Source organism: Cyprinus carpio, chromosome A6 (assembly GCF_018340385.1).
Source record: "Cyprinus carpio isolate SPL01 chromosome A6, ASM1834038v1, whole genome shotgun sequence".
Taxonomy (NCBI): Eukaryota; Metazoa; Chordata; class Actinopteri; order Cypriniformes; family Cyprinidae; genus Cyprinus; species Cyprinus carpio.
Window position 1 is genome coordinate 27,183,927 of NC_056577.1, and position 15,144 is coordinate 27,199,070.

A 15,144-nucleotide genomic window follows, 5' to 3' on the forward strand; every position below is an offset into this window, starting at 1 on the left:
GGCTCTGCTCAAAAGAAGCACAAACATGCAGACTAAAAAAAAACTTGCAATGCTTCAAATGTCACCAAATATTAAAAGAACACTAAGAAAAGCCACTGAACTGCTTTCAAAACATGACCTGTCAGTAGTGCTAGCTGACATCGGTGGGACTGTCCTAAAAATGACATGTAGCTTAACAGTTTCAATTGAGGAACTGTTAAGAAATGTTTAACACACAGGAAACTGAGGCAGAGCTTTTGGTCCAGAAGTCTGAAAGTCTTCTATGTTTTGCATTCTTTACAAAATGAATACATTTTGTTACAAATTATATTATCAGCATAAATATGAAACAGAGTGAAAATCTAACTTTAAAATGTAGATGGAAAATTCTCGGTCTCTTTTAGCTTTAATATTTTAAATTAAATTATATATAAAAAATAAAATCTTAATTTTATGCAATAACCTTAAAACTTATTTTTTGATTAATTTCCTGTATTATCTTGGTCTCTTATTATCTTGGATATGTGAATCCCATTGTATAATGGAGTTCAATGAATGATCCTAATGTTATATTTTAGCAGTAAAACATAAGATGCATTTTATGGTCAACCAGTTACAAAAAAATAACTCAGGTGATACCATGGCAAGCAATTTTGGATGGAAGTACCATGGTTCTTTGGTACTGATAGACACAATATTCTTCTGCCATGGTATTTACACAATACTCCAAAGCATTTAAAAGAATATGATGGTAATACCACGGTACATGTCCACAAATCATGGTATTGCCATAGAACCATGTCTGGTACCATTTCTACTAGGGGTGGGCGATGTGGGCAAAAAAATGATCACGACAAAAATTTTCATATCAGTCGATATTGATAATAATCACTATAAATTTCTAATTTTTATTTCTTTCACGTTTAAAGGCAGATTTTTGCTCCTAAGTGAAAGTTGTAGAAACCAGACTTTTAATTGTGGTTTTAAAATAACCTTTATGGACAGAACATGACAAACTCTACACATTTTTTAATTCTTTACACTTTTCCAGTCATTTTTCCTTGACAATAAATAAATAAATAATGAAACAGGCTTGTGTTGCCTGACTTTGATGACGTGTATCTTCTGCACATTTTGCAGTGCAGGCTGCATTATCAATAATATTACTTTCGTTTGTCTCTTACAAATGCACATTTGACAGTAGCTTGAGTTGACAGTAGTAGTATATTGAGTTAGGATGCAGATGTAAATTTATGTTCATTAATAAGAACAGTAACATCTGTAAAAATTGTAACAACCTCATTTTTTTATATGGTGAAATGTAATTATTCTGACTGTTTGAGTTTTATTAAAATGAACAATTGGTCTTCCACAGTAGCATACATTTAGATCAGGATAACCACACTTAAAACCACACAATACCATGGCAAAAATATAACTATATGGTTTCTAGGTATTTGCATAAAAACAGTAGTCAATATACATTTATTATAATATAGAGCTTATTTGCAAAAATAATACTGTAATTATATTCCATTACTCCTTTAATACATTTAATACATGTCTACATTAATAAAATAATTCAATTTGATAAGAATACCCCACATTTCTGCCACAACACCATGGAGTTAGTGTTACTACAGTAAATCCATGGTAAATGATGGCGATTTGTAGACTGAAAAGCCTTCTGACTGTCTCGTTGCTCACAGTGTTTCTCCTGTTTGTCAGCAAGGTTTCATCCAGCTTTAAATTAGTTTAAATCACAAGTCATTTGTTCTTCGCTGAATTCAAGCGCTTCACACTGGATCTCAAAGCACTGTTTAGTGGTCACATGAGCGAGACTTATCAGCAAGGGAATGCATGGATGCTCTAGTAAGCTGACACTAGCAGGGGGTTTAACTTGACAATGAACACACAACACAGTACTCTGACACGGACAAGCTGCAAAACAACGAAATTGAATCAAAAAGAAAATGACAGTTAAAGTGTCTGGTGAGAAGATAAATCCTTTGTAAGAGGGAAAAAATGTGCGAAAGATAAGCAAAAATGCACAAACAAGCGCAGCAAACAGCTATTGGTTGTGAATTGAATCATAAACCCTTCATGCTGACTAGCCTCATTAATGCTTTCAGAGGAACTGCTGTGGAACCACAGCTATACCTGAGAAACAACAACAACATCTGTTCAAAACACTCTATAGGAAGAAATCATGGAAACTCGTACAAGGTCTGCAGAAAGTCTAACATTTCACAAGCTACATCGCTCAGAAACCAAACCTAGAGGAAAACTAAAATCCTTATAGGTTGCCCTTTCATATTTCTGGAGTTATGTTGGGTCTGAGCACCGATTGGGTCACAGATGTTTCTCTTAAAATCTGTTAGGAGGTCTAAAAATAGAAACAAATGAAAGAAGTGTTGACATACCAGCTCAGATCATTTGAGTTCATATTGAGAACTCTTTCTTTTCTTCTACAGACTTTAAGTATATCTTGCAAGTTTGGTTCAGAATTTAATTAATTCCCTATTATTTCCCATGGCTAAATTCCAATTCAGTTTCTGCAAGAAACATGATGTAGAATTGAAACTTGTATTTGAATGTAACAATGTAAAATGAATTGAACAGAACAAAATAATATAACCAGAAATATCAAGAAATGCAAAGTTGTTCAAAATAAATTATCAGAAAGTTCTGAAAAAGTTTGAAAAGTCCTTATGGACAGAAATAACAATGGAATGCCAGTAAGACAGAGTGATAGATGAAACAAAAGACAGACAGACAGACAGACAGACAGACGGATAGATAGATAGATAGATAGATAGATAGATAGATAGATAGATAGATAGATAGATAGATAGATAGATAGATAGATAGATAGATAGATAGATAGATAGATAGATAGATAGATAGATAGATAGATAGATAGATAGATAGATAGATAGATAGATAGATAGATAGATAGATAGATTGATTCAATAAAATAAAAGGATGTCAATTCCTCAGTTCTGAATTTTGCACAACTCTGGTTTCTTGGCAAATCTGTGCACAGATTGTAGCTCTAGAGTTGCATCTGAGACTACTACTGTGTTTTTATTCTCATGAGAAAAAAAAATAGAAACACGAGACTTTAAGAAATATCTCCATTCACGTTCCACTCAAACACAAACCAGACATTGAGACATTAAAGAGATCATTTGGGGTTTTCTTTCCTACAGGGGGATATGAAAAGCAACCACAAAAAATCTGAATCTCAGAAAACAGTATCTTTTGACATACTGTAGATCACTGGATCATGGAAACGACATTTGGAAAATGCTGCATGGTCTATTAGAGCAGGCACACACTGAGGGAGAAAGCCTCGCAGGGCTTATCGCATGACTTCACATGGTAAATACACATATATGGCTGCCAGCAAGTCAAAAGAAAGGAAAAAGCGCCATTTAAAGATCATTCCATGCTAGAGGGCTGCTGGAACCACAGGCATAAATGTTCCTCATCCCTCTGAGCACCGACACAAGTCAGAATGCTGGCAAAGAACAAGCCGGCACTGGTCTGTCAGAGCTGATGAAGCGAACAGTTCAGATGCCCATAGGAACGAGAGGAGAAAAATAAGTTAGAAATAAAAAGACAAAAGAACAGCTGGAAATATGGGGGAGGAAAAAAGAAACAGAGTTTGAAATGAGATAAGAGCAGCTGCTGTTCACAATCACTGACTGTATATCCGCCAGAGACCATTGATTGATTCATTTTCATAACTCTCAATAAATACAAAATAAGAACTATCCAGCAATTGCTTGCAGATTCTGCTGAGTTAGATAAGTTATAGATTATGCAAAAAATTCCCTATCCGAGAGAAAGCATGCAGCATTTCCAATTGATTTTGCCCAGTGGCTCTGAAGTGGTCTTTTCCTGCTGCAAAACATGTAAAACTACTAGACCAAACCCACCTGCTGCTTTTCAGAAGGAAATATACTCATTAAATTTCCCAATAGGGTTGATTCCCCACCGACAGACAGGCTTATGCTGAGTAAACAATGTTGCTGTTGCTTACTGATGCTGCGCACAAATGTTCATTGTTTATTGGTCGAAGGAGAGAGTGACTCACCTGAATACGCCCAATAGGGTTCCCCAGATGCCCTCCGCTCTCTTTGAGTGGCTGAGCTCCCACGATGCTCTGTTTCCACATGAGAAGCTGTCAGAGATAAATCAGATGACACTATAATGACTTTCCATTAGCATTCAATGCAAAACACCATCAATAATGCAATATGGTCCACCTTAGAAAATACTCTATATTGCAGCTCCTAATGCATGTATTCTTACCTCCATCATTTAACTAGAAATGCAAACATGCCACGTCTCTTGACAGAGTAATCAAAAGTAATAATAACACTAATAATAACACTCAAAGAGTACTCAGCGGGGCTCTGAATCCTGTGAAAAACCTGGCACTTTGCTCCTCTCATTAGAAACACTCACACCAGCTTAAGTTCTGGTCGCCGTAATTACCAAAGAACAGCATGATTCGTAATTCTGAAAGAGTAGTAGGAGGTTGTGACTCGTGCTTAACAAACAGAAAGTTTCTTTTTGATCATCAGGCTTCTTTTACTCTCACTTAAAGAGCTCATGAATTGATCTACTAAGAAATTGAACCAACAGAGCAGAAATAATAGTTTCTACCAAAAAAAAAAAAAGTTCCTACATTTAGAATTCACATGCATAAGGGCTTATATAGTACAGAGTTTTGGAAAAGTACAATTTGTCTTTTACTTTAATGAAGTGAAATGAAATAATTCACATTTAAAATCACATTAAACATGGACCAGAAAGTGTTTAAATTATTTTTGCCTTCATTCTTAACAGTCTACACTACTGTTCAAAAGTTTGGGGTTCAATAAGATTAATTAATACAAAATTAATAGGTTTATTTAGCAAGGACAGATTAAAGTGGCAGTAAAGACATTCACATAATAATAATATTTAAACATATATATATTTTTTTTATGTATATGTATATGTATATATATATATATATATATATATATATATTTTTTTTTTTTTTTTTTTTTTTTTTTTTTTCATCAAATCAGCATATTAGAATGATTTTTGAAGGATCATGTGACACTGAAGACTGGAGTAATGACTGCTGAAAATTCAGCTTTGCCATCACAGAAATAAATGACATTTTAAAATATATAATTTAAACAGAAAACCTTACTTTTAAATTGTACTAATATTTCTAATATAACTATTTTCATGTATCAAATACATGCAGCCTTTTTGAGCATTAGAGAAAAAAAGTTATTTTGTGAAATAATTTCCTTGACAAATATGCTGATACTATAATTCTTTAAAATACATAACACAATCTATAATATTTTGATACAAAATACTGCATTATTTTTATACACACATTATTTTAGCATTCATGCACAAATTCTAAATACATTTTAGGGCCACTGTACAGGATATGACATTTTTAATATTTCAATGCACAAAAGTTTAAAGTGTAAACTTTTACAGCATGATATAAGATTTGAAAACATTTGGTCTTTATGGATAACAGCTTAGTTCTGGATGAAAGCATCTGTTAAATGAGTTAAATAACAACAAACATTCTGTAAAAGCATTGATTTTTTAACATTCTGATTTTCTAAATCAATGGCAGGTTTTCATCTTTTGTAACAAATATATACTTACACAACTTGTTACAGGTTATTAAACATTTCAGTGCTTTCACTTGAACAATGTAGGACCGCAATATTATTTTGGTCTAATATTTGAGATCACTGTACTGTTGAAAGATGAATGATTTAATAACAGACTTAAATAACTTTCCTTGCAGTATTTTTCCCAAACCATTCATCCGTCTGTGCCAACCTCCAATATAGGCCAGCACTATACAGAGCTCTTTATATGGTTGACTAGTGCACCTTTATTCCGTTCTCAGCTACTGAACTCTGTAGCTGCTTCAAAGTGATTATTCGGCTTTTTATGGCTTCTTTCATAAGTCTCCTTCTGCATGCAGGCTTTTGAGGGACAGTCTTTTCTATGCAGTCGCTGGATAGCTGACTTTGTGATAACTGAACAAAAAGTACCCTCTGGGGCATCTTATCAACATGGAGATATAGGGACTTTTTTTCTCATTTATGCCTTTGTTTAACTTTAACTTTCGCAGAATAATCTTTAGTCTTCATTTCCACAGCTGTCTCACAATTTCACACCCGAGCAGCGATTGGTTAACTGTGTTTCTATCTAAAATGCAGTGGTTATTTTAATGATGTGCAGGTCGTTATGGCTATTCTTTTTTACCCGAGCAAAATCAGCTGTAACACAAGAACTGAGAAGATATGCAAACAGCATATTTGTAAATAAATGTAATAACAGCATGCATATAATTGCAATAATATGTCAAATGTAATTCTATGTACACACACACATATGCACATGAGTTATTCTGTGTCAACTCAACCAGGCAAAAATGACTTCAGGAAAGATGGCAGCATCATTATGCTATTGTTTACACAGAGATGGGTCTATTAGCAAAATCTGTTGACTTTAGCAACCCTGGTTGCATTATATGGCAATGGTGGCAGTTCAAAAATGGGAAAACAAGTGAGTCACTTTGCACACAGCTGATACTTTTTTCTTTTAAAGAGGAATGTCTGAAAAGCAAATAATGTAGAAACTAAAAATCTTGTTTTCCTCTAGCAAAACAATTGCATAGAACATATCTGTAAAAATTATTGTTCCAATGTTTGCATACCTATAACTCAAGAAGTATTAAAGATATCTTAACAGCTTTTTCTGGTTCTTATCAAACTTTTCTTCTCCAATCTTTATTTTTAATGCCCTATATGGATCACTCTCAGAAATATGGGGATCTCAATTCATTTTCTATGGTCGAATTTCAAAAGTCGTCAGCTATACCTTTAACGGTGCACAGGGTTATTCGATAAATTATGGAAATGCAAGATAAATGATATGTAACGTACTGTAAAAACTGAAATGTAATATACACATTTTTACATCTTAAAATGAAACATGTTGGAAAGATGAGTAGAGTTCACTGTACCGGGGACTGCTGGGGATGACAGGATAGAATCAAAAGTATTGAAGTGTACACTTCCTGGTGTGCATCAGAAAGATGCATGCTGGGGTGTGTAGGATAGGATTTCTCCTCCAGACATATTAATATTTCAAGCAGCAGTACCCTAAAAGTACAAGTTTTCTCAGCTGTGTCTGGTATACCCTGCTATTCTCCCTTTGGCTTTGTAAAGACCCTGCTTATCTTGCTCTGTGTGTTTCAAAGCTTCCTGCTGCGAGACCCCTGAGTCTATTCAAGACAATTAAAGAAACTCTCAACAACACTTTTCATGCGCTGCTTTAGAGATCTGTTTTTCCTGCATTTTTGAACCATATGGCAGATCATATGTCAGGGAGAGGCTAGTGGTCTAGTGCATATATATCTAGTAATGGTTCACAGCATAAAAAATGTGGGGGACAATCCATGAAACTGTGCAATTATTACCTTGAGTTTTTTATAACAGACTTGATTTTAAGAAAAGTCAATTTGATTTACTTGAAATTAATTAAACCGTATTTTACTTTAATAAAACAATTTAATTTGAATTTTGAATTTTAAAAAATCTACTGAATGGTAGTCTTTGTTCACATTTAAAATGTGTTCACCAGTGATTCAACATCCTGAGACATAACACACAATTTTTTTTTTTTTACCTGTCATCTAGAAATTTGACACCAAGGTGAGTAAATGATAAAATGTAAATTTTCAAGTGAACTACAGCTTTAACAAACCATTCCCTGACGTACAGTGCAACACATCACGTGCACACACGTTGAGAACACTTAAACAGCGCACCTTGTCAGGCAGTCATCAGATCTCAAAACTGAAGCGCAATTCCTCTTTTTATCTCGCTTCAAAGTGTCTTAAAGTGACTCAGTCTCCAGGGGTGCAGACACCCTGGTGCTGCTACTCTTGCATAAACAGATTTTCCGATCCTTCGCTGTGCTCTTGCCCTCACTTGCATCATTACTTTAGAGATTAATTAGTGGCTGCACTAAGTCAATTCCCTCCATTGCAGCAATTCCATCCACTCTTATTGGTTAGTATGCAATTAGAACTGCTCTCATTGGTTGGTTAGCGACCTGTCCGGGTCTGTTTATTGTTTAATCCCTGATGGACAGCAACAGACTACGCAGTATATTGTACTAGCATGGCAGACAATTAGCATCTGTGAAAGCTATCAGAAACCATTCAAAGGTTATGAATGGGGTTCACTAACCTGTAATGATTTTCTTATCGTTCGTTACAAAGGGTAAACATTATGACCTAAAATAAAGGACTCAATACCTCAGTGCTTACGCAAGGCTTGTTTGAAGTCTTTTCCCATGGGCTTTTAAAACAGTAGCTACCAGCCAGCAGGCGCCACATCAGCAAACCAGTCCTCTGAGGAAATATGTTTGCATGTCTGTCGTTTGATGCGCTTAGGAGAACACGAATATAGTAAATGAAGGACGGCTTGCTAAAGGTGATGTGTGTGTATGTGAGCCTGTAGCCGGCTTGTTGTTATGAGTCAGGAGGGATACAAGAGACAGGCAATATGTGCACTGGCAGATTGTGATGCCAGGTGCATTTACGCAGTTCAGTGTAGCTAAACACGACATTAAAGAGGAACTGCTGCCTCTGAACTCACAAACATCAACATGACGGGTGACCTGGGCAACCTACACGGGTAAACATGTACACGCAAGGACGCGAAGGTATTAGCAGATGTTAAGTGTCCTATTACACACAATTATAAATCTGTCTGTTACATGTTCACCTATACTATATAGTTGTTTACCGATGAACTAACATGCATAACTACTGTATAATTTTTACATTTTATGAAGAAAATTAGCTGATGTAATATAAGGGTGTTGCTATGTAGCTTCTAAAGTATTTTCAGTGGTTGTTTACTGGAAAAGGTTCAAAACGCCCACCTTCAAATCCCCCTTCAATGCAAGTTTGTCATCTGACAAGCAAAAATTCAGATCTGCTATATCATATAATCTGAGAAAGATGCATAATCTGAGAATTTATCACAAACAGTGTAATATACGCCATTAGAAATTTTGAGGTCAGTACGATTTTTTAATATCTCTTATGCTAACCTATGCTGCATTTATTTGACAAAAAAACAGTAATATTGTAAAATTAATTGTAAATGCTGATCAATAGACATTTCTTGTTATTAATGTTGACTATTGAGCTGCTTACCATTTTAATACATTTTGAAGGATGAACAGAAGCCTCAAAAGAACAGCATTTATTGGAAATAGAAATCCTTTGTACCATTATAAATGTCTTTAGTGTTACTTTTGATAAATTTAATGTATTCTTGCTGAATAAAAACATTAAAAGCTTTATTAATAGTATATTAAAAAAGCAGTTAAAAAAAAAATACTTAACTACTAATAATCTACTATTGGACCTGACATGGCATATAGAATTTATCTGTGAAAAAATATCAATTAAAAATATCAAAATCAACTAAAATATTCTATCAGAACTAATTTTGCAGTTAGTTTCGGTAATTTGTTCCACACACCACACATAAAGGACAACATAAAGCTACTGTTACCATGCTCACATAAGCTTCTCAGCAGCATAATACATAAACAACCCATACTCCCAGTAGACGTGCTGAAAATAGCCTGTCACACTTTAACATGAGAACTCGGAGGTTTAATTAAGCTGAAACACCCACTATGGCCCATTCTTGACCAATAAACATGGCTAAAATGCTGATGCTGTTGTGACACGGTTCTCATCAGCCATAATGTATTGTGATAGCTAAGTTATAATTCATGTCAAGACTTTTTCCATCAGGCTGTACAGTTCTGAATAGCTGCAATAATAATTACAGCAAAACATGCAACCCTCACAACACCCAAAAGGAAACAAACTGTTCACATGAATTAGCATTAGTGTTGTGCAGATAGACAATAGTACGGTGTATCATCAATAGTCAGATATATCCCCTGTGGCTGATGCCTTTGACGAAAGCAAGACGATTATTCTTATTATTTTTATCAGGCTAGTAATACTATCTAATTAATGTTAGGGCTTATTTGTTCCATCATATTTCTTTCGTCATAACTAATCACACATGATGCCATTGAGTTTATGAATGCAGCGGCCAATCAGAGGCGTCAGACGAGACATCGCTGAAACACCAGTGTTTTATTGTTCAGTGTGCGTGCTCGCTTACTGAATTCTGCTCTCTCACAAATTCTCTTATCATCAACAACAAAGTGCAGATGTACGAGCGATGTAAGTCTAAGAGATTTATTCATCATACCGTGTAGACAGCTTCACTGATTATGACATGACATTCATATGCTATTTGATTAAAAAGATATAATGTGTAGTTGATAGATTACACTAGCATTAGGATGCTTTTAGCCTTACCCTGGAGTTGGTTCACTCTCTTGCTATAAAACTAAGTAAATAATTAAATAAATTTGCATGATAATATTGTGTATCGGCAATCTCACAGATTGACGATAGGACATTATGACTATGGAGCATATCGCCCAACACTAATTACCATCAAACAAAGAGACGTTTGGGTTTATTTATCATTGCTGGTCAAATTCTGTTTTGCACATACTTGTATAAAACAAAAAAATGTTGTGCCATTTGTTTATAAGTTTATAATTACACAAAGCAGGCTCTATAAGTGAAATGTTTTAAAGGAATAGTTAATTTCACCCAAAAATGAAAATCCTTCAGGCCGTCCAAGATGAGTTTGTTTCTTCATTCATCTTAGATTTGGAGAAATTTTGCATTACATCACTTGCTCACCAATGGATCCTCTGCAGTAAATGGGTGCCGTCAGAATTAGTGTCCAAACAGCTGATAAATGCATCACTATAATCCATGCAACACCAGTCCATCAATTAACATCATTAGAAGTGAAAAGCTGTGTGTTTGTAAGAAACAAATCCATAAATAAAACATTTTTAACTTGAGGAGTCAAAATAGATATCCCTCCTCAGGACATAAAATAATACATGCATCAAAACTTATTCCGAAAAATAACTGACTGCGTATGCTACGGACTTAAAGACATGATGCTTTGCATGGTAAGCTCTGAATTTCAATACAGTATAGAACAATACAGTAACAGGCTTGTATTGTAATATGTATTGCATATTCGAATCAATTTCAGATACTAATACCAGATATACACTATTAATGTTTAATATTTCCTGCATAATTACGTACATAAAGAAATATAGTTTGTGTTGGATCAGTCACCTGTGTCGGCAAGTGTGTAGCTGACACACCCACCTAAACGATTTCAATATAGCATTTATCCTGCCTGAAAAGACCATAAACATTGCAGACAACATCTGAAGTAAAAATTAATTTACATACACATATCATTAAAAGCTAATCCTGTGTGACTGATTCGCATCGAATCGGTTGATTTTAGGTCAGTGTCCTCTTAAAAAACACACTTCACAAAATGTTAACTGATGGACTGGAGTCATGTGGATTACTTGTGGATTATTGTGATGTTTTTTAACAGCTGTTTGGACTCTGACGGCACCCATTCACTGCATTCCCTCATCTAATTATGAGCAAATGATGTAATGCTAATTTATTTTTCAGATCTCTTCCAACGAAGAACCCAATTCATCTACATCTTGGATGGCCTGAGGGCAAGTAAATGTCCAGCATTTTTTTTTTTTATGAAATATTCTTTTAAAACACATCAATTTGTAATGGACTTTCAGTACAAACAACCATGTGCTTTCAGGTGCAATCAGTTCTAAAAAAGGAAAAAAGAAAAAAGAATACATTAATGAAAGCACAATAAAGTACTGCACTCTAAACAACAAATGCAAGCATGGATGGAGAGGCAAAGAGTGGGCCGCGTTTCAGGGTCCAGGCATGTCCTAATTCAACACACAGGTCACAACAGGTGAGTCTATCATCTGCACTACTCAACTTCCTTAACAATACCTCTCTTTGTCGACCTTTACTGAAAGCTCTAAATCCATGGCACAAACATCCTTAAATGGCACAGCGGACATTTACACTGTGTTCCAAAGCAAGTCCTGAAAGGTCAAACATGGCACGCAAAGACCTAGAAGCGGAAAAGGTCAGGAAAGCATAATGGATGCAAGACTCCTCCCTCCTACCTAAAGCACCTGACGTGCACAGAGATAAACCTTGCGATAAACCTCCATTGGTGGTTTGGTTAGTGCAGACAATCCTTTGATAAACGATTCTGCGTGTGAGTGATTTTTCTTTGTGTCCACAAAGAAATATAATCTACTTTCCTTACAGAGGCTTTTCAAGGGGAGAATCGAGAGCCAACGGTGAAGCTCTCTTGAGTTATTTTTAACTGGGCCTCTGCTTCCTGTTCCGACTTCATAATCTATTTTTGCGGTTAGTGTTTATATTTGTCTGTTGACCCAGTGGAGATTGTCCACAAAGAGATGTCAGGTTAAAGAGCTGACCCAAGATTATGTGTCATTGTGTGTGAAACCAGCTTACAAACTGTGAAATCGCTATAATGCGAAGATCCTAATTACGAAACCTTTTTCAAACTGTGGATGAAAGCTTTGTATGGCATTAGCAGAGTGTACAAGTTGCATCAGCGACATCTGCAATGTGCATAGTTCTTATAATTGGACTACTCTGTTCCTATCACCAAACACTGTCATCATTAAACAAAAGAACAATAAAAACTAGGTTTTAGAAGAAAAAGTAACAGTAAAGTGGTGCTGGTGCATGCAAAACTTTGTCACGATGCCTGACAACTTTCCCACTATACTGTATGCTAGGCAATGGCTATGGTGATCGGAATGGTTTCTATTGTGTTGATAGCAGGACTGGGTTTTGACACAAATTTCATGATTCGATTCAATTCTGATTCACAAGCTTGCGATTCGATTCAAGTGAAAACATCTGAGTGAAAAATACAATATGTAAAGTCATTGCAAGTATAGTGTTGTGAGAGGTTTCTATGGCAATGCTAAGGAAGTACAGGCGGTACTTTCTAAGATGTTATGACTGGTTTTTAAAGCAAAGAATATACAGTAAATATGCAAAGCCATTGCTATAGTTTTCTGTATGGTTTCTATGGCATTGCTAAGGTGTTACGGGTGGTTGCCAGGGTGTTGCTAGATAGTTTCAGCCTGGTTCTGACTGGTTCTCAAAGTTTTGAACAAAATAAATAAACAGTGTGGCAAACTATTGTTAAGGTGTTCTGAGTGGTATCTAAGAAATTGCTAGGATATAATGACTGGTTGCTAGAGTGTTGCTACGGTGTTCAAAAATTGATGGCTTCTTATAGCCCTAATTCAAAACGATGAAGTCTATATGATATTCTGATTCCCAATATACGGCTGAATTCCCAATGTCAATGTAAGTCTATAGGAGTGTTTTACTCATTTGTTTGTCAGCCAGATGAAAATCATAAATCTGATCACTTAATAAAAAATAAAAAAACCCATGTGATTTGGGTTGCCGAGTAGCAACACAAAAAGAGAAGGGGGGAATGGCTTCCAGCATTTAGAGATAGCCTATTGTAACTTAATCACTAACATCTCACATGTAAGTACTAAACATTTATCCTCATTCATTCAATCAATGAGGATAAATCAATGCCCAAAAGGAAGAAAAGATCCTATCTATAGTATTAAAGCAAAAGGCAGGGGACAAGGTGGACCCACACCATGAGTCTGGAGTCAAAGCAAGCCAGCCCACATTGTGTTTGCAATCCACTAACATCCTGGCTTTATCCTGTATTTATGGAACAAGTGATGATGGCCTATTGTTTCATTGTTTAGTAAGAAGACTGACCTATTTTAAACAGCAATACAGTATGACTTCCTGCATGGAAAAGCCAACGGTTAAACAGACACCGCAGACTGAGAGAGCTCCGTTTTATAGAGTTCTCCATTGGGTTCCACTGGAGTATTAAGTGATCATTCATGAATAAAATGAAAATGGCAAAGTAGACTGCATAATGTAAAATTCCATTGAGGCTATTAAGAGCAGAGAATGCCTTAACATCTACCCGGTGTGAGAGATAATTACGGTGTAATTAAGCTCCCTATAGACGGAGTCTCTTAGACCAGTAGCCATCACTAAAGTTGCCAAAGCTAACACTAAGGACTTACCAGCTACAGTAGCTGAACGCTCTGCTGACTGAGTCTGTCAAAAGCTTGGGCAAATCCATTAGCTGGATTAATCATATGTTATAGGTTTGAGGAAAGGGCGAACACATTTTTGCTATTAATTATCAAGCAATTGGGTGAGTGAGTAACAACCTTTAGAAGGACAATCATAATCACAGAACCATATAGGGTCTGAAAATCTACTGATTTTTTTATCTCGGTTTTTAATCTAAATGAACTATATATTCCTGAGTTTGAAAGGTTACGTTAAAACATTCATAGAAAAAAAAAACAGACTTTCACATACAAATTGAAATGATTTTTCTTACTAATTTAGGCTCTCATCATACAAAAATAAAAATTCTGTCATCATTTACTCACCCTCATTTCGTTCCAAACCTGTATGTATTTCTTTTTTCTGCTGAACACAAAAAAAGATATTTTTTGCTGGACTTTCGAAAGAGTTTCTAGGCCCCACTTACTTCCATAGCATCTTATTTTTTTCCATATTATGGAACTCAATGGGCACCAACAACTGTTTGGGTATCCACATTTCTCAAAATATCTTCTTTTATGAGTAAAATTTGAGTAAATGTTGACAGAATTTTTTATTTCTCTGTTAATTGTTCCTTCAGTAAAGTAGACAGCAGAACTCTGGTCTCTCTATCGCAGCCTGTGGTTGAAACATAAAATTTGAAGTTACTTACAGAGATGACAAAGCATGCAAGGGCAAAATGACGTAAACATGAAATTTTCAGAAAAATACGGCCTCAGTGGTCAAAATATAAATCGCTGGTTTATTGTAGTAAAACAGGGTAAGGCAAAAACACTGATTTTATGTACTTGCTCAATGCAATGTTAATTTTTACCCAGGAAATTCTTTGGTAGTTCACATTTAACAATTCAAATTCAATTTGGTGTTCTCTTCTAATTACACAATATTAAAAAGTCCAAAACAATGAT

At 35.3% G+C, this 15,144-nt stretch overlaps 1 protein-coding gene across 2 annotated transcripts in view; it reads right to left on the reverse strand.

Moving 5' to 3' along the window:
* Nucleotides 1–15,144, reverse strand: part of LOC109072050 (receptor-type tyrosine-protein phosphatase gamma-like) — a 74,961-nt gene that overhangs the window by 52,183 nt on the left and 7,634 nt on the right. For both annotated transcript variants that reach the window (XM_042758766.1, XM_042758767.1), the window contains exon 2: nucleotides 4,082–4,168. In XM_042758766.1, coding sequence (XP_042614700.1) covers nucleotides 4,082–4,168 — 87 coding nt within the window. The remainder of the gene's footprint in view (nucleotides 1–4,081; nucleotides 4,169–15,144) is intronic.